Source organism: Fukomys damarensis, unplaced genomic scaffold, assembly GCF_012274545.1.
Source record: "Fukomys damarensis isolate Sample0158 unplaced genomic scaffold, DMR_v1.0_HiC HiC_scaffold_13, whole genome shotgun sequence".
Classification (NCBI taxonomy): Eukaryota; Metazoa; Chordata; class Mammalia; order Rodentia; family Bathyergidae; genus Fukomys; species Fukomys damarensis.
Window position 1 is genome coordinate 30011827 of NW_022900925.1, and position 20417 is coordinate 30032243.

The window sequence follows — 20417 nt, forward strand, 5'->3', positions numbered from 1 at the left end:
ATTTTTTTTTTTTTTTTTTTTTTCCTCAGGCCCTTGTGATTGCAAGGCAGGAAGCGGAACCACTGAGCCAAATTCCCTGCCCAGAATTTAATTCTTTTATGTGCTTTATCAAATATTCAAAAATTACTGAGATTCACTTTATGTTCTCTTGAAAGCTGATTGGTTTAGAGATACACTCACATTTAGAGTTGAACAACTTGATGAAGTCAGAAGTAGCTCCTTCAATTTATTCATTTTGCTATCTTAATTTACTGAATTAAAAATATATATCTACTATAGTTTCTGATGCCATTCAATGAATATAGTACGTACTATGTAAAAATAATCGCACAATAAAATAATTTGCATGAAGAAAACTTTGCATTGCCTTCTGAAAAGCATTCAGTAGTTTTCTACTGAAATTGAGAACCCTCTATTAGAGCCCAAATTAGGACACCCTACGTTAAGAAAAAAAATAAGGCTTGGTTTCTTCCCATTAATTATTTTGAGCATTGGACAAAAATTCTCCCATCAGGGCTCTAATCAAAGAATAAAACATCCCTTCTTCCAGCCCCACAAGACAAGTCAGCAAATTCAGAAATAGAAGGAGAAAACCAGTGCAATCGAGGTTAGTTAACAGGACTTAGCGCCTGAACTGGACTGCACTGACCAATGACCCAGATGAATTTGGGGCACCCAGCTTTTTGCTCCCACAGCTCCCCGAATAAAAGCAGGATCACAACCTTCACTCTACCCTCCTCGTGATGGATACATCATTCTATCGCTGAACAGAAGACAAGCACTGACCTAGTTTAGAAGTGCAGATGAAAAGAAAATGAAAACAGAATACATGACAACGGGCAAGGAAACCATGGTAACAAGGAGAGAAGACTGTTTTGCTTACTTTATTTTGGTCAGAATAATCAGCAAGCTGAGCCTTCAGCTCTGAAATCTCGCCCTCTAACAGACGGATCACTTCCTCGTAGTCCATTTCCATTCCGTGCGCCTGTCTCTGCGCGGCTTCAGCAAGATGAATCCGGGTTCGCAGAGCTCTTGTTTCTTCAGCGACAGCTTTGGCTTCCTAGGTAGTTCGAAATGAATGTCACTGAGAGACACACGCGCGCACACACACACACACACACACACACACACACACACACACACACACACACACACAAAATAGTTCAGTGGTCTACACAAAATGTTATAATCGCAAAGCAGCATGAGTATGTTCCTCTCTCCACTTTGAAATTAATCTTCACGTTATTTTTTTTTAATTTCATGTTATTTTAATATGTGGACTAGGTGCCGATCTGGCTTTTTTTCTTTGTTGATTTCTTGGAAATACTTCCGTATAGCATCTCTAACTTCGTGCACCTAACATCCGGAAAACAAGGTAAGCTGGAGAGACTTAAAACAGAAAGTAGACTAGAAGTGGTTCAAAAGATAGGAAGAGTAGGCTACAACAAAACTCAAGTTGGTAGCAGGGTTCACACTCCAGGAAGGCTCTAGAAGCTGCATTGTAAGATTCCAAGAGCTTCATAATGTTGTGGGCCTGCTTTGTGGACCAAGCCCCAGGGGCCATAGCTTGTTCCTGAACATGGCTGTTATTTCTCACTTTCGCTTTAAGCCCGAAAAGGTGGAATCTAGTAGCAAATTATGTAGCTAAATCTATAGGAACCAACGTTCATAGGACAGTTATTAAACGCACACTGTCTCAAGTGCTTTATCTATCTTATTCAAAAAACATTAAGAGAAAGGCATTATTAAAAACGTAAAAAAAAAAAAACTTGTACATCAGCAGAGACTCAGAGAAGTTTATAACCTACTCAAGGACACATGCCCATTGTGTGCCCAAATGCAGACCCAGGTCTGCTTGACTCCAACACCAATCTTTTTCTTTCATTATTTTATCCTGCCTTTAAAAAACAAAATAAAAATACCCTGTATACTATACTTTCCACCTTAGCAAGAAGTGAGAGGGGCCAAAACCACTTGCTCTCTCAAATGTAACTTCCTTCCTGGGTATAGGTGGCCCACACCTGTAATCCCAGAATTCAGCAGGCTGAGGCTGGAGGATCTCTGAGTCTGGGGCTAGACTGGGCTACACAGTGAGTTCAAAACCTGCCTGAAATACATAGCGAGACCCTGTTAAAAAAAAAATCAAAATGTAACTCGCTGTTGAGTCGGATAGTCTACTAGGATACCACTACAATTTAACATGGGAGTTATACTATAATCCATTTCTTTTTCTTTACTTGATGAAGAAATAGGTCTTCTCTGCAATGGAATTTTCTGCTCTAATTGCTATAGCTGATATTAAACTGTGGCTATTTTAACTGTCTTAGAGTTGTTACAGAGCCCTTGCTTTTGTTTGAGCCTAAATACATTTGATGTACCAAGAGGGTTAAGAGAATGGACACTTTCTTTATTTTTTAGGTTATATATTTCTATATCAATTTTTAAAATTTTATGAAAAAATTTATAACAAAAAAGAAAAATAGTTAATACACTGTGTATCATTATCTGCAAAGTAGTTACTCAGAATATGACAGTAAACATCCTCTCTTATAAAGAAGTTGATATTAGCACAAAACTTTCTTCTCAGTGAAAAAGAGAAAGTAGTAGGATGAGTGAAACAAATTGGCATATATCTTGAAATATTTTTTTAATGGAGTAGGTAATTGGGGAATTATTTGAGCTTTTCCCTATTTCCTGTTTATCTGTCTTCTGTTTTTCTCTTTATTCTTAAATATATAGAGTTTCTGATATAAGAGAAATCATCAATGAATGTTGGATTTTGTCAAAGGCATTTTCTGTATCTATTGAGATGATCATGTGATTTTGACATTGCTTTATGTGATGAATAATATTTATTGATTTGCATGTGTTGAACCATCTTTGCATCCTTGGCCTGAAGCGTATTTGGTCATGGTGTATGATCTTTTTGATGATATGCTGCATTGTGTTGGCCAGTATGATGTTAAGGATTTTTGCATCTATGTTCATTATAGAGATTGGCAAGTAGTTGTCTTTTTTGGTTGGACCTTCATCTGATTTAAGGATCAGGATAATGCTAGCTTCTAAGGATGATTTTGAAAGTACTCCTTCCCTCTTCATTTCATTAAAGAGTTTGAGGAGTATTCATGTTAGATCTCCCCTCAAGTTCTTGTAGACATTGTTGTACAAGCTGTGCATTTGGACTGTTCTTGTTTTTTGAGGACTTTGTGATGCATCAATAGGTTATTTCTTTGGGCTCATTATGTTTTTCTGATGTGGGCATTCACAGCTATGAACTTCCCTGATGGGTCCAGTTTCATCATCATGTCCCATAAGTTCTGGTATGTTGCACTGACATACCATTGAATTCTAGGAATTGTATTAATTTTCCTTAATTTCCTCTATGACCCATTATTATTCAAAAATGTGTTGCTTAATTTCCATAGGATTGCATACTTTTGCCAGTTTCTTTTATAAAAGATTTATAAAATGCAAAAGATGTATACGATCTGATGAGAAACCAGAGTATTGCTATTTATTTTTAGCTTAACTGCACTGTGACTTGATAATATGCACAGAAAAATTTTGATTCTTTTGTATTTACTTTGGCCTGCTTTGTTAGGTAGTATGTGGTTTATTTTGGAAAAAGTACCATGTGCTGTAGAAAATAGTGTTTATTCTGTTGATGGGTGGAATATTATGTGTGTATCTATTAAGTCCATTTGTTCAAAGGTTTGATTCAGCTGACATTTCTGTGTTGACTTTTTGTTTAGTTTGTCTATTTGTGATAGTGGGGTATCAGTATACTTATATTGATTTTACTTGATCTTTTATGCCTACTAGTGTTTGTTTTATGTAGTTGGGTGCATATATGATCATAAATTCTTCTGTTGAATGGTTCTGTTGACCAATATGTGATGTCTTTCTTTATTCCTTTTGATCAGTTTTGGCTTGAAGTCCACTTTGTCTGAAAACAAGATAGCTACTCCTGCTTGTTTCTGTTGCATGGACTATGTTTTTGCATTCTTTATATTTTTAGTCTATAAATTTCTTTTTGTGTTAAATGTGTTTCTTGTATAGAGCATACCACTAATGATTTTTTAACCTATTCTGATAATCTGTGTCTTTTGATTGGCAAGCTGAGCTCATTTATATTGCTGCACTAGTCATAATTGCCAGGTATTAACTTATTCCTGTCACTGTATTTTTATTTTGTTGTTATTTTGGTTTCTTTGTCTTCTACTTAACTGCTGCTCCTAGGTGATGCACTGATTCTACTGGACCTTTTGGCCCTGTTAGTGGCATCGCCTCCTTCTATGGGATATCCTTGAGATTTTTTTGTAGTGTTGGTTTGCTCGTCATGAATTTCTTTAGATTCTTTTTATTATGGAAATAACTCTTTTCTCCATCAATTTTGAAAGATAATTCTGCAGAATATAACAGCCTGGGATGTTAGTTGTCTTCCTTTAGAGTTTGAAACACTTCATTCTAAGCTCTGCTTGCCTATAAGGTTTTGGTTGAGAAGTCTGTAATAATTCTGATGGGATTCCCTTTATCGATGATCCATTGCTTTTCTCTAGCAATCCTTTAAGACTGTTCTTGAGCTGGACTTATGGTATTTTAATTATTACACAGTGTGGAGCTTCCCCCCGCCCCCCGATCATAGCTCTTTAGGGTTTTATATGCGTCACTTCTCTGTATGTTAAATTCTTTTTCCACATCTGGAAAGTTTTTTGCTGTTACTTTTATAAAAATTTTCATGCCATTTGTTGTTTTCTGATTTTTCATTAATTCCAACAACCTTATATTAGTCTTCTCTGAGTCTTGAAGCTGTTGGACTGATTTTTCATGTTATTTTGTTGTTTTTAAGGCATCTTTCATTAACTGACCACTGACTGAAGCTCTGTCCTCTAGATCTGACAGTTTGTCTTCACACTGGTCACTTCTAGTGCCCATACTTTCAGTTGCATTTTTAATCTCCTTTGCATTTGGAACTTGTTTTTTTTAATGAATCTTCCTTTTCTGTGCTGGGCATGTGTGATTCGTATCTCTTTGGTTAGCTCTACTAGAGTTTTATTAGTGTCTTCTCTAGATTTGCTGATCACTTGCACCATTAGGATCATTATCTGATAGTTATACTTCCTTTAAATTCACAAAGTACCTTACAGAATTGTTGTACCTCCACTGATACTCTTTCAGACCCTGTAGTGTGGCTTATGGTTTCCTCCCCCTTGATGTCCCCTGAGCCGGTTTTGGTTTGGTTGGGAGATTTTAGAGGTATTTTGTTGCCTTGTCTTCCCACATTTCTAATTTTTTGTTTTTGTGTTGGGGTTTTCAGCTTCTTTGGTCCAGTGCCCAGTTGCTCAAGTGAGCTGAAGCATTATTTATGACCTCCAGCCAATTCAGATGTTGGTATACAAAGAAAACCAACTGACAGCACCAACTATGTTACCTCGGGTATAGTAGTAAAATCAGATAATGGCATCACATATCAACCAAATACTGACAAACCTTAAGAACGACTCACAAATTACCCTTAACCGGAGCAAAGTGAGGACACTTCAGCCATTGAAATATTGAACTGTATTAACTCAGGCCACTAATTTCTGCAGGACGTATGCAGCAGACCATGAGCTCAAGAGTACCACTGGACTGAATGCCATCTTTATGTCCACCCCCTCTGAAGCTTATATCCATCAAATCTGGTTTCCCCGCAGGACACAGACCCCATGATCCTCCTGGCCTTCTAGAGGACCCCAAGAAATCTCTGTTTAGCTCTCACCATCTTCAACCCTGTCTCCCGAGGTTTCTCTCACCTGGTCTCTGTGGTAGGGTAATGACATTTCAGTCCTGGAGCTAAACCCTCCTCCTGGGTGTTGGTCTCATCTTCAGTCAGGTCAGTGTTTGGGCTGTCACTTCTGCTGCCCTGTGCTATGGAGAATGTAGAGGCAGAGCTGGCTAGGATTTGGTAGTTAGGCTGTTGTCCTCTTGCCTCCTTTGCATTGCACAGGGCCTAGGCTGGTGATGGCAGCAGGAGACGTAGGATGCCCAAGCCCTCTCTCCTGCCTGCCGCATAGGTTGTGTAGGGCCTGCGGCTCGTGGTGGTGTTAGGAGTGTGGCATGAAATTCCTCTATGTTCCTGCCTCCCGGGTGGGTTGTGAAAGGCCTGAAGCCAGAGGCTGCATGAGTAGGGGTGGGACATGAAGTTCCTCTCAGTTCCTGCCTTCTATGGAGACTGCACAGAGCCTCCTGGACATGTTCTTAGAAGTCAGTTTTTCAATCATTTACTATTTACTATTAAGTTATTTTTTATACTTCAGGTTCTGGGCTAGGCTTTGAACAGTGCAGATGGAAAGCCCTTCCTTTTAAATCCTTAGAATATGATCCCTAGTTTGGAGAGACAGATAGGAGATTAGGGTCTACCAGCGAAGACCTCACTGAGGAGACATCTGATCAGACACACAGCCATGATTTCCCAAGAAGGAGATTTCTGAGCAAAAAGAATTGTGTGTGCAAAGGCCCTCAGATAAGATTGTGGTCTGCATCTTCAGAGACCAGCCAAAAGGCCGGTGGGGCAGAGGTAGCAAGTAGTGGGTAACGTGAAGAGGAAACAGTAGGATACGGGGGCAAAGTGACAACAGGAGTGATTGCGAGGAAAGGACTGGAGTGGACTGGCAGATCTTAAAGAGATTAATAGCCTATTCTTTGGGGTTTGGTTTATTCTGGGTGAGATGGGAAGTGAAGGCAGCGTTTTGAGCAAAGGAATGATGTGACCTGACTTACATTTTAGGAGGATTATGTTCACGACTAAAGAATGCAGGGCTGGAAGCAGAAAGAAGAGGAATGGGACAGGCGAAATTCACCGAAGTTTGGACACGTGACTGTAGTAGAGGTGGTGCGAAGCAACTACATTCTAAATACAGTTTGGAAGTAGAGCTAAAAGATTAAATCATCAGGAATATTTATTTAGCATCTAGACAATCGTGTTATGTGGTGAAAATATAAAAAGGTAAAATATAGCTAACTTTTTTCTAGCTGAGGTTGGAACATCAGGTATGATTCACAGAAATGGAGGAAGAAAGACACAACAAAGCAACACAAATTATAATGTGGAGGAAAGGAGAGGCAAGGCGGAATATGGCACATTTGAGAAATAATGTTAGATGGGTTTTGACTGGTAAGAGGCTTCCTAAAGGGGCATAATGGATTTTTTTATAAAAGGGCTGGGAGAGAAAGGGAAAAGGCCAGGTTTTGGTAGAAGTGGCATGACAGGCAATGGAGCTTGAGTCTGGGGAAGTTTCAAGGCCTTCTGAGTAGACAATGGTACTAGAAAGTGCTTTAAAAAGCTAAAACTGGCAGCAGGGTACAGGCTGGAGAGAGCAAGCCCACCAGTTGCCTTGTGTACCTTTCTTTAATCCAAAGAACATTATTCCTTTCTATCTGAGAGTAACTGACTTCACAATAGAAGAATGCTTTTCAGAAGAACTATCTGAGAAAATGAGGGTACCTATCGAGCTCCCCATGTCTGTTAGTTCAGTTCAGGCGATCCAGAAAGTCCCAGCATTGCAGGTGGGTCACCTTCACACCAGACTGTTGTTGCGCACACAGGAGACAATGGCTTAATGTGACAGGCCTATTCTAAATGTCTGTGTGTCAATCTAGCTAATCTGTACACTGTGACATGAGGTGTCTATTATGGTATTCATTCTATAGACAAGGCACCAAAGCACGGAAAGGTTAAGTAACTTGCTCAGACTCACAGAACCAGAAAGTGACAGGGCTGGGATCTGAACCCACGCAGTCTAGTCACAAAGTTCCTGTTCTTGGTTATTATGCCTTGCCAACTCCAGAGAGTGATTTCCAAACAATCCCTTGTAGGTGACAATATCATGAACACCAGGCCTGCATTAGCTTGGGATGTGGCCGACAAAATAGACAAACGCATTTGAGTTTGCTGCACTGCTCCCATTTTCCATTCAATCAAATCTTTCTTTTAAAAAAAAAAAGCCTCTGAAGTGAAAGAGGAAGGGCAGAAAGTTCACTAGCTGCAATGAAGAATAACTCATTTGATGAGTTGTCTCCTTCACACTCATTTCATGAAGCGTTTATTCCTCTATAAAAGCTGTACTTTTATTTTTGCTCAAAGAATGCTAGTTAATTAAATAAAGAACCTGGACGGAATTTATAAGGCCATTATCGTGCAATGATGGTAATATAGTGTGAAGAGATGGGTGGTAAAAGGTACAGAGGTTTTGATGCTGAATAAATTCATGCTATTTCTTTGGTACATGTAGAACTGTCAGGCCGGTGAATGTGACCCCTTAGCAAAGTTCTAGCCCAATTCCCACTGAATGGCTGTTTAAAAGATAAGTGCATTGAAATGATGACTCTTAGAGGAAGCAGTAGAAAAAAGATAACAGCAGTGTGCCGGATTTAGCAGTGCAGGATCACATCAATCCATTTTCTCTTTTCCTCCCAGGCTGTCTTCTAATAAATAACTGCAAAGCCTCTTATGCCAGTAACTTTGAGTCAGAATTTTCCCAGTACCTGCCAGTGCCAGATACATTACTTGAAATCCCAATCAGGACACACGTTGCTGTCAGTTTCCTGGTTTATCAGGTACAGTTTAACTCAAATTAGAAAGTCTGAAAATAAAAGCAAAACTAAGAGATAAAAGTAAATTTTTTTAAAAAAAATCAACATAAGCACTATGATTTCTAATACTAACTAGCATGAGAAAATGTAATCGAAGAGAAGCCCGATTATGAAATGAAATGTCTCACTTACATTTCTGTTTGGTAACACTGAGGAAATGCCTTCGGCTTATTGTACAATGGGGTTTTTCTACCTCATGATGGCTTGGTGAATCTTTAAGGAAGATCACACCAAATTCTTCTTTGAAAAGGTAATTCAATCTAATGAAAATCTTTCCAGGATACCAAGATTGTACTTGGGTCTTAGTTCTATAATTATATTGGTATTAAGAATTATGTGTGTGTGTGTGAGAGAGTGTGTGTGTTTTCAATACGCAGCTATTTTTTCCCCCACAAGGCAAAGTGATCTAGAATTTAAAAACATGGGGTCTGGATGAAGCTCAGTGGTAGAATGCTTGCTTAGAATTAAAAAACATAGGCTTTGGATACGATTTATCTAGGTCACTAACTTGGATCTGTGATCCTGCAACCGCATTTTCTGGCTGTATAATTCTCTACAACTCATTGTGTTCAAGTTATAATGGGAAACAACATCTCTCTTATAAGCTCAGAAACAACCCGTAGAAACTATTACAGTCCTTGCAACGATTTTTCCCCTCTTTCTTCTTTACTACTTTGGAAAAATATGCATAGTCACCTAAGTGCTAAGAAAGTGTGACTAGATAATTTATTAAGGGTTTTCCTGAGGCATTAAATTAGTAATACTGTCGCTTGAACTTTAGAGAAGTTGTTTGAAAATGTAATTTGCACATGTCTTTTGTAATGCTAGCAAAAAATTATGTAAAACCCTTTCCTCTTTAGTTATGATTGTAACGGCTCCCTGAAGTAGAAGGAAAAAGCATTAACTGTTGTTGCACATTTGTAATTAGGCTAGCACTTCTGCATCACTAACTTTAGCTTCTGTAATTTTTAAGCTAATCGGTAAATCTTTCAAATGTCAGTGGCTGACAGGAGAAACCTGCAGATTGCAGAGAGATATACGCTTCAGTGTAATGTAACTTATGCTACCAAGCCCTAAAGAATGCTTCTCTTATCAGCTTCCGACATCCCCACGTTGGAAAAACCTTTCTTGGCCTAGGTCCTGTTACAGCTTGTGAAAAAGATTAAGGGCTACTGCAGGAAGAAGGCTGTTGGCTGAGAAGTGTTTAAAAACAAGTTCCACTTAGCTTCCTTAATGTATCTATCTGGTTTATTAAAATATGTGCATCTCTCAAAGAATGGTCTTGAAGTGTTTTGCAGACATATTTATGAGCGAATTTACAACTCATCCCTTAAGCATGGAAGAATTTGGGGGAAGAGTTTGAATCCATAGAAGTTTTTACACACTTCTGATGTGTGTTCTCTCCTTTCTCTCTCCTCACCCTCCCACCATGCAGACATCTCACTCACTAGGCCACCTCCTTCCCTAACCAGTGATTAAGCACTAGAAAGTCTTCATCTAAGATATAATCTGTAGCCATTCGTAATCTCCACTTTTCCATTACATTACTGATTCATGACTTTACTACCTCACCCTCGGATACCCTGAGAAGGGCATAAATGATCCCCCAGCCCACTGTGTTCTTCACTGCATTCTGCAAGCTGCTGAAGGACCGATTTTCCCAGAATAAACTGCTCCAGTTCCACGTTAGGTAACAAACCTAAGTATGCAGTACATGAAAAACAGTACATGAAATATATCCTCAATTGTCTACAAAGTGCCCCATTACTTGTTCCCAATCAGCTCTCACATGAATACCATACCCAACTACAAGCAACTTACTATTATTTCTCAGACTAAACTCTCTCAACTTCTTCTGGTCACCTTATTCTATTCGGTGTACTCCTTTCTCTTCATGCAGCTATCAACTGTTCCTCAGAATCCACCTCGTTTCACCTTCTCTATTCTTTCCAGACCACTTTGGTGTACATAATCTTTCCTTTCTTTTGGTCTTTTGTAATATCTATGGTCTGTAATTGAACACATCCTACTTAGTATCTCCTGTTCTATGGTCAGGTCATTAAAATATTTATTGCCTAACGTTTTAATATCAAAGGTCTTGACTTCTCAAATTAGAACACAAACTGTCAGGCTGGGAATTTAGCTCATGGTTCGGTGGCCTGCCTGGCAAGTGCAAGGACCCGAGTTCAATCAACTTTCAATATGCAGCTGTTTTTTCCCCCACAAGGCAAAGTGATCTAGAATTTAAAAACATGGGGTCTGGATGCAGCTCAGTGGTAGAATGCTTGCTTAGAATTAAAAAACATAGGCTTTGGATACGATTTATCTAGGTCACTAATATCACTAGCCAGATATTAATACCATACCTCGTTTCACCTTCTCTATTCTTTCCAGACCACTTTGGTGTACATAATCTTTCCTTTCTTTTGGTCTTTTGTAATATCTATGGTCTGTAATTGAACACATCCTACTTAGTATCTCCTGTTCTATGGTCAGGTCATTAAAATATTTATTGCCTAACGTTTTAATATCAAAGGTCTTGACTTCTCAAATTAGAACACAAACTGTCAGGCTGGGAATTTAGCTCATGGTTCGGTGGCCTGCCTGGCAAGTGCAAGGACCCGAGTTCAATCAACTTTCAATATGCAGCTGTTTTTTCCCCCACAAGGCAAAGTGATCTAGAATTTAAAAACATGGGGTCTGGATGCAGCTCAGTGGTAGAATGCTTGCTTAGAATTAAAAAACATAGGCTTTGGATACGATTTATCTAGGTCACTAATATCACTAGCCAGTGATATTAATACCAAAAAACCCCTGAAAAAAACCAACACAAACTGTCTGAGAATAAAAACTAGGCACTCCACTTAGCCTAAAAATGAGACATAATTGACTTGACAAACAGTGAAAGTGATTATTACTTTTCTTCTATATAATAATTGCCTCAGAGAATTTATTAGGCAAGAAGCTTTCATAAGAAATTCCTTCACAGACGATCTCAATTTATGAGAATATTAGAATTATACTTCATTTAAATAATTACAATAGTAACCAGACATCATGCTATGAGAAACACCATATAATGAAAAGCAAATTATGTTATTATGCTGTCGTTAGATATAAATTTTAAAAATCCTTTTATGGCATTTATTAGGAAGATGAAATTACATAATACTAAGTGAAATGAAGCAAATACCAATATTGAAAATAAGAATCATGATCTTCCAACATGAACTTAACGTAGTACATTTTCTCAGTGACTACATAATCTTGAAGGTCCTGTCCAATCCTAGCCATTCCTTGATTTCACACCTTATCAATACTGCTGTGAAAAGACTAATAATGATAGGTATTCAGTGATTCCAAGAAACAGATTACTTCAGTTTGTGTGAAAAAACAAAATCTTTACTTTATAAAGGAATATCTGGTTTAGCTTTCTGGAGGAAAAGCAGGTCAATCAAATTATAATTAACTCTAATTAACCCTCCCAAGAGCTGTCAACTTCTTTACCTGCAGCTGCATTAGTCTCTAAAAGGCGCAAAATTGATCTCTGCCTCTGAACATCAAAGAAAATCAAAGAAACAATTCTCAGTCTCCTTTATAAAGAGAAGTCCTTAATCAAGGTCAGATACGTCAGTACAAATCTAAGTTTCATCACGTCAAAATTATATTTGGGACAACAGAAATAGTCATTAGTTAGAGTTCTGTTTTGATATTATATCTAACCTTGAATAGTTATTTTCTGGTTTAAGGAAGGCTGACATAAAAAAGTATTCTCTAATTCTAGTAAAAAATATATAAAAAGAGACCATTTACAGTATTGGCAAGTTTCATAACCAAGAGTTTAAACTCTTCATTTATCCATGGTACAGCTCTAAGGCTACTTTCAAAGACTTACTTAAGTTTCATCTGAAGTTTAAAATTTAAAGGAGATGTGTTTTCAACACAGAAATGTATTTCTTTCAAATTAAACTTTAGGAATTTAATTCAATGGGAATAAAAATATTAACAAATTTTGCTTTGAAGAAATTTGATTAAGAGTTCTAAATTTAAGGCTAGATATAGAAAGATCTAAATTAGTAAGATTCTTAAGTTGATCTGGAAGAATGAATCAGTGAGAAATGGTGAGCAAAATCAACCAGAGAGAGACAGGTTGGACACATCCCAGGGATTTACGTTGTGTATGAAGTTACAACAGTAGGGGCTGGCTAAATAATTAGATGAAACAGCCAATAAATATTTATTGACAAAGCAACTGGAAAGATAAAATAGACTCAAATACACTCTAGATTATGTAAAAGTTTAATCTAACAATTGGTGTACTACAAACAATTCGACAAACAATAAGTAGTTGCTATCACAAACCATTTTTAAAAATTGTAAAGAACAGATTCTCATCTCATATGAAGTACTGAACAAAATACTTCTTTGACAGATTCCATAAAAATGTGGAGAGTATTGATAAATGTAGATATGATTCATATGGCTATGAATAAAATTTATACATAAAAAAATAAACTTAAACAAAAACACCCATGTTTAAAGAGAAAGAGGGAGGGAGAAAAAGGGGGAAGAAAAGGAAAACATAAAAAGAATTCAGCTGTGTTATGTGCATGTATCAACTCCTCACGATGAATGTGATCATTAGGTACTAAAGCACACACTAATAAACATAAAAAATAGCAAATTAATTTATATATAGGGTAGAGTATTTGCTCCAGAGTTGGTAGAAATAGGGTTAATCACTTTACACTGTTAAGAGATCCCAAAAAGGAAAAGGAAAAGAGCAGAGTAGTGATTAGGAATACAAGAGGAGGAAAGAGGAAAGTGCATGAGTGGGAAGTGGGTACAGATAAGACAAGGGGTGTATGGCAAGCAAGAATGGCAGAATATCACTGGTGATCATACCAGGAAATCAGTAGTCTTCCATACTGAAGAATTATGACAGAGTTCATAATTACTTTGAAATCCATAGTCACACACAATCTTTTGATGTCTAAAATGGATGACAAGGAATCAAAGTAAAATATTTTCAAATAGCGTGATTTATTGAAGTGGGGTTAGGCATGGCTAAAGAAGTCTTGTTTTTAACTCTAAAATGGTTTGTGAATTAATCATGTGTTACATTGTCATGAGTTCCATATTGAAGTAAGAGAGTACTGAACATGTTTCTTACATAGTAAACTGCCAAAATAAGAGGTTATAGTTTTGACTACTTTATCGCTACTTCCTCCTGGCATAAAATTTACTAGTTTGTCAAATTAATATATATATTGTGACAGCATTAAAAAATAACGTTTGACATCTACACAGATGTTTTAAAATGCACTCAAAAAAGTATTCTTTTAGCAAATGACTACTGACCGCAATCTCAAGAGATGTGTACCAGTTTGTAGTTAATTAAGTGAAAAATATAGGGAGTAATATCATTTTTGTGTACAAAAAAATGGCCGTAACAACTCATCAATTACAAGTTTATTCTGAAATGCTTTCTAGAAAATGGTTGTTTTACCCTACTTTTCTTTTTTCTGGCCAGATTGAGAGCTCTTTGTATACTGGATACCTGCCTGTTACGGTGGCTCCACAGAAAATAAGTATTTAATGAATGGTTTTAAAACTCTATGCCAATCTGGGCGTGGCGGTGCTTGCCTGTAATCCCAGTATTCGGGAGGCTGAGGCAGGAGTATCGCTGTGAGTTCGAGACCAGCCTGAGCTACATAGTGAGTTCCAGGTCAGTCTTACCTACGTAGTGAGACCCTGTCTCAAAAACACAAACAAACAAACAAAAATCTCTATGCCATATTTCTCTTGTGACTATAGGCGTGTGGAAGACAAGTGATGAGAAAGTGTGGTATATAATCCCTCAAAAGCCAGAGAATAAGCAGCTCAGAGTTTGGAATCGAGAACCCCAAAATCACCACTTCTAAGTAGGCCAGCTTCCCTCCTACAGGCAATACTTCAATCAAATAAGTGCCAAGGTTTCCATGAAGAATAAGATGACTCCTCTTCCCAATTATTGTGACACTGAAAATCCTGATTCTAAGTAATTCAACATAATTAAAATGAGTTTTATAATACAAATAAAACAAAAATTTCTGCTGGAATTCTTACAACGGTAGGATCTTTTCTACACTAAAAACACAGGTATTTGGAAATGGGATACAGAAATAGACAGAGAGCTGTGCTAGTCTATATCCACTGCCATATGAAATACTTGAAGCTGGGAAATCTGCAAAGACAGATGTTATTTGGCTCACAGTTTTGGATGCTCCAAGTGGAAACAGCAATGGCACTTAGTTCTGAAGAGGGACCCCTGCCACATCGCATCTTGGTAGTAGTGTCATGGCAGAAGCGTGTGAAAATAGGAGTATGTGCAAGAGGAAGTGATCACATGGACGGATGAGGTCAGACAAGAGCTTACAAGGCCATACCCCCAGTGACCTAAGGACCTTTCAGATTGTTAGTGGTCCTTCAAGCTCTTAGTTTTAATACACTGAGAACCAAGCTTCCAAACCACGACCTTTTAGGGAAGATACTCAAACACCACCTGAATCACAGCAACACCTTGCTGCTTGCTTTGGCTGCTACATTCACCTCCAGTGAGTCACTAGGTATGGCTGACACCTGTGCAAACGGCAGTGCCAACTGGGCTGTCCTAAAGCTATGGCCTTAGGTTTTGCTTCCAAGCAACCTTAGGTGATTTCTTGGGCAGAGTCAAATAGTGAGGAATAGAGAAAGAATTTTTCTGAATTAAAAAAAAAGGAATTAATGTTGAAAAAGAAGTCCAATTGTTTGTTTAATAAGCTTTGTCAATTAGATCATTGTCTATCATTATATGAGCTTTATAATCTTTCTCAGAGTTTTTCTTTAAAAAAAAAAAAGACCTCCAGGATAATTGTACCTTCCTGCTGGTTACACCTTGCATTCCTACAGTAGAATATCACATCCAGGAAACTCACATCGATACAACAGTCTTATTCGGATTTAACCAGTTCTTTATGACTCATCAATAAAAAGGAACAATCAATGGATATGTACAATCTGGATGGATCTCAAGGGGATCATGCTGAGTGAAAAGAGGCAATCCCAAAAGAAGTGAAATAAGGTCCGATTCCATTTAAGCACCAGCTTTGAAAGGACTAAATTATAAAGAGAGAGAATACAGCAGTGGTTGCCAGGCACTGGGAGTACGAGAGAACAAAGTGGCAATGTCTACAAAAGAGTAGCATGAGGAATCTTTGTAAATAGGGTTTTTAGCGGAAAAACAAAAAAGTTCACATTCTGAGGCCAAGGACACTTTAGTGTAGCTTGCGTTTAGAACAGGAAGGACTACCAAATTAAAATCTTGTATTTTTCTTTTTTTCCCCCCCTCTGAAGATGAGATGGCATTTTAGAATATTTACTTGTACTGTAATGTAAAACTACTACAAGCTCAGATCACTAAAGAAAAGTAGGGAGTATAAGGTCCCTACCAACTCAACATTAAAGGCTTCGCTCTTTTATTAACACACAAAGGACACAATCTCTACAGGTACAAAAATGTGAATACTTGTTTAATAATCACTTATCATTGCTGCTCTTTGTAAAGATATACTTATTTGTCCTCCAATTCTCCTTGGTTGTTTTTATTCATCACCTCGATAGTTCGCCTGTCAGCTGCATCAGCTGTTACTAAATTCATGTTCAATCTCAAGTGTACACAGAGACTTTTTTTGTTGATTTGACCTTACCCCTCATTCCTTCTGCAAGCATTCAACCCAGACTTTGCAAGGGTGAGGCCAACTACAACTGGGCTTATCTGAACCCAGAGAAATTGCCATATAAACAACTTCCCATGTTTCCTTAGGGCAAAGACTGGCTCAGACAAGCTAAATATTTTGGCTTTGAATTGTTCACTAGTTCACTGATGCCTAAGGTCATAATACTGTACTGAAAGCAACTTTAAAAACAACTTAAGTGTGAGAGTAGGTTTTAGAAAGTTGTTGACAAAGGAAGTTGCTAGAAGAATGGCCCATGCCTGCTAAAAGTTGTTGGAACTTGAAGGAAAAATAACAACAAGGATAATTTCATGGGAAATGGTGCTCATGGCTTTAAAACAGTAAGGCTGGGCTATTCTGTAAGGCGTAAGAACTCATCACAACATTGTTAAATTTTAGAGAACAGGGCAGCCAATTCACAGTATAAAACAGGGCGTACATATTCTGGTAACTCCTCCTGGGGGAAACAACTGGGCTGATACTTCCAGAGAAAAAGAGTTCCTCTAGAGCTTGTTCTTTCCTTTCGTTTCTTTCCTTCCTCTCCTCTCCTTACTTCCATTCCCTCTCATCTCTCTTAGTTCATCATTGTTTTCTTTTCAGGTCATTACACTACATAAAGGGACATGGATTTCCATAATTCTAAATAGCCCATGAACATTCAAAAGGGGACAACTCTTGTTTCAAGGATCAGGGCATCCTCTTACAATAATTTGGTTAAAAGTTTTTCAGTGAGTAAATAGAAGATATCTCAATGTATTCTCTCCTTTGGGAGCAAGTGGTAATAAGTCTTCGTGGACAAACTGAAAAATCAGTGTGGAGGTGTTTTTAATAATTAGGTTGCATGTATGTTTAGGAATAATTAGCATTGTACTAACTCGCTATCAAGATCTTTGAAAGGATATCAAATCGAAGGTAATAATCTGCCACAGTTCATTTATTCAGATTTGTGAATCTTAAAAGTGTTTAAGACAAGAGTCATACATACTATTTGCAAATTTTAAAGACTTCCTCATTCACTGTGAAAAATTAAACTCTGGAAAAATGGAAAAGTAGTATTTTTACTATATCTTTCACTACCAATAAATCTGTTTATCAAAAACACCTTAATATAATACCACTCTACATAAAAAAGAGAAGCTGAAGAGTATGCAGTTAATGCATTTTAAAAAGGCAGTTTTAGGGTTGATTGAGGCTATTTTAAGTGCTTCAGTATGAATATTTGGTACACATAGGTTTGTACACACACATATATGTATATTTTGTTTTTGATAAAATTGGAAACTACATTAAAAGCTACTATGAATTAACATTTTTATTATATACCTCATTTATCTTTTTTTTTTTTTGAGACAGGGTCTCACTGGGTAGTCCAGGCTGACCTTGAGCTCACTATGTATCCCAGGCTGGCCTCGAACTTGTGATGATTGTCCTACCTCAGCCTCCCAAGTGCTGGGATTACAGGTGTGTCCGGGGATTGAACTCGGGTCCTTGCGCTTGCAAGGCAGGCCACTGGACCGCTGAGCTAAATCCCCGGCTTCCTTTGTTAACTGTATCACTACATTCACTCAGTGAGTTAATTATAAAGTTTTGACGGCCATCTCTGCTTATCAGAGTACATTCTGTTGTTGAGTCTGGTTGAGTGTATTCTAGGTTATCTTTCAGAGATCCTGTTCATTGAACTCGGGTCCTTGCGCTTGCAAGGCAGGCCACTGGACCGCTGAGCTAAATCCCCGGCTTCCTTTGTTAACTGTATCACTACATTCACTCAGTGAGTTAATTATAAAGTTTTGACGGCCATCTCTGCTTATCAGAGTACATTCTGTTGTTGAGTCTGGTTGAGTGTATTCTAGGTTATCTTTCAGAGATCCTGTTCCCATATTCTCATCATCACTATCCAGTGCCTCTTATCTGGGCAAGCTCTTTTCATATTTTAAGGTGCATACAAATCACCTGAAGATTTCTTAAAATGCAGATACTGATTCAGTAAGTCTGAGGCAGCCCTGAGACTCTGCATTTCTGTTTTACTGCTGACCACCCTTCCGATGGCAAAGGTGTGGGTCTTAGCTCAGCAGGATCCAATCATGGTGGTCACTAGGAGGACGTGACTACTGTCTGAAATATAACTATTTGTGGAGCTGAAATCTAAACTTTAATTAGCTTAGCTTGCATTTAAATGAAAATTTTAAGGATAAAATTTTTTTATTGTGCAAAACTTTATCGTTTTGGTAGGATTATAATTATTTAAGCAGCTGTATCATTTAAGATACTATTGTTACACTATAGCACCAGCGATAGGCGAAGTCAATCACTTGAATAGTATACATAATTGATTTCACCAGTGTCAATGAATTAATTCAATTTTTTGTATTTAGCACTAATGTGCACACAAATAAGCTTATGTGAATATTTTATGCGCACAGCATAAATTACAATGATACCTATTGATATAATTCATAATGAAACTGAAATACTTTTTACTTTATTAAGAGTGTAATTATTTTTTTTCTATCAAGGTCAAAATTTGTCCATAAAATATGGACTGATTTTTATATTTAAAATGAAGACATTTTACCAATTCAGAGTAAAGTGGACATGAATTGGCTAACAACATGACCAGAATAATAAGAGACTAGAAGAAGCCATGTTGCAAATTTCATGATTAATATATTTGTAATTTGCAAAGTTATTTGTTGTGTAAGGGTCTTTTTTTTCAATATATAAAAAGTGAGCAATATTAAGGGATATTTTTGCAACTACACGATGAATATGAAGACACTTTCCTTTTTAATCAAAGAAAAATCAATGAAATTAGTTACATTACCTACAACATTGGAAACTCTGGCCAGCTATAAAATAACACGGATTTTCACACAAAAGAATAAGCTTCTTTTAGGTTGAGATGGTAATTTCAAGTTATAAAAAATAGTAGAAAAATATTTTATTAAAAATGTATGCTTCTCAAGTCACTAAACAAATGTGCTTAGACTATAGGAAATTTCTAGAACTATCAATAGTCAGATGACTCAAAAGCTGAAATATACATGATTTTCTTTAACTTTAGGTGATCCACATAAGAGAATACTCCAGTAAGACTTAGAGCATATATTATCTTAAGGTCTTCCAAACATGATGAAATGTTGATCTGTGGTGTTAATAAAATGAAACTTGCAAGATAGATATTAACTTTTACATCTGTCAAAGCAGAATTTTAGCTAGATAATGAAAAATGAGCTTTTTATCTTGATAGATGGTGTTATGTGTGTTGCATCAAAAATGTGAATTTACTGACATTTTGAAACAAGAATCTTTACTACGTTATTTCACTGCATGATACATGTTGAAAATATGTGTGCTCGGCTTTCTGTAGCTGGGTATGTGAAAACTGGCCTAGAGATAGTTGCTCACACTGTTTAGGGTATGCATGCAAATTCTGAGTCATCATGGACCTGATTTTTAAAAATTATCAATGAATTTAATGATCTCGTATTCTTTGCCAACATTAGTTGACTGAGTTGTGGACAAACTTTTACAAAATTATGGACTTTTAGCTCCAACTCAGGGTTTTCTTAAAAGAGTTGCATATCTAATATTCAATAAGCAAAGACAGAAAATGGCAATGTGATTTACATTTTCTTATTACTATCACGCTGTATGTCAATGAGCTAAATTTGAAATTACACAAAAGGAAAAACTTGTGAAGATACACAGTAAGAATTCACATTAACATTAAAACTTTTCATAATATAAAAATAATTTTACATATTTTGACCAAATAAACATCAATATGTAAATTCTAATTATTGATGATGTTACATAAGTTGAAAAAAACTAAAACAATTTTGAAGGGTGTTTTGTTGATACTGCTAAGTTTTGAGTTGCTTTCATTATATGCTCACAAGAAATAAATAAGCAGACATAGCGTTGGAAAGATTTTAAAGTGTCTTATTGTAAAAAAATTGAAATAGTTTCACAAGTGTGCATATACTGTAAATATAAGTATTAAATGGAAGGACTTTGGGTATTCAATTC

At 36.9% G+C, this 20417-nt stretch overlaps 1 protein-coding gene across 4 annotated transcripts in view; it reads right to left on the reverse strand.

The window, feature by feature from the left end:
• Positions 1-20417, reverse strand: part of Stxbp4 (syntaxin binding protein 4) — a 166621-nt gene that overhangs the window by 76929 nt on the left and 69275 nt on the right. For all 4 annotated transcript variants that reach the window (XM_010620205.3, XM_010620204.3, XM_010620203.2 and 1 more), the window contains exon 13: positions 884-1060. In XM_010620205.3, the coding sequence (XP_010618507.1) occupies positions 884-1060 (177 nt within the window). The remainder of the gene's footprint in view (positions 1-883; positions 1061-20417) is intronic.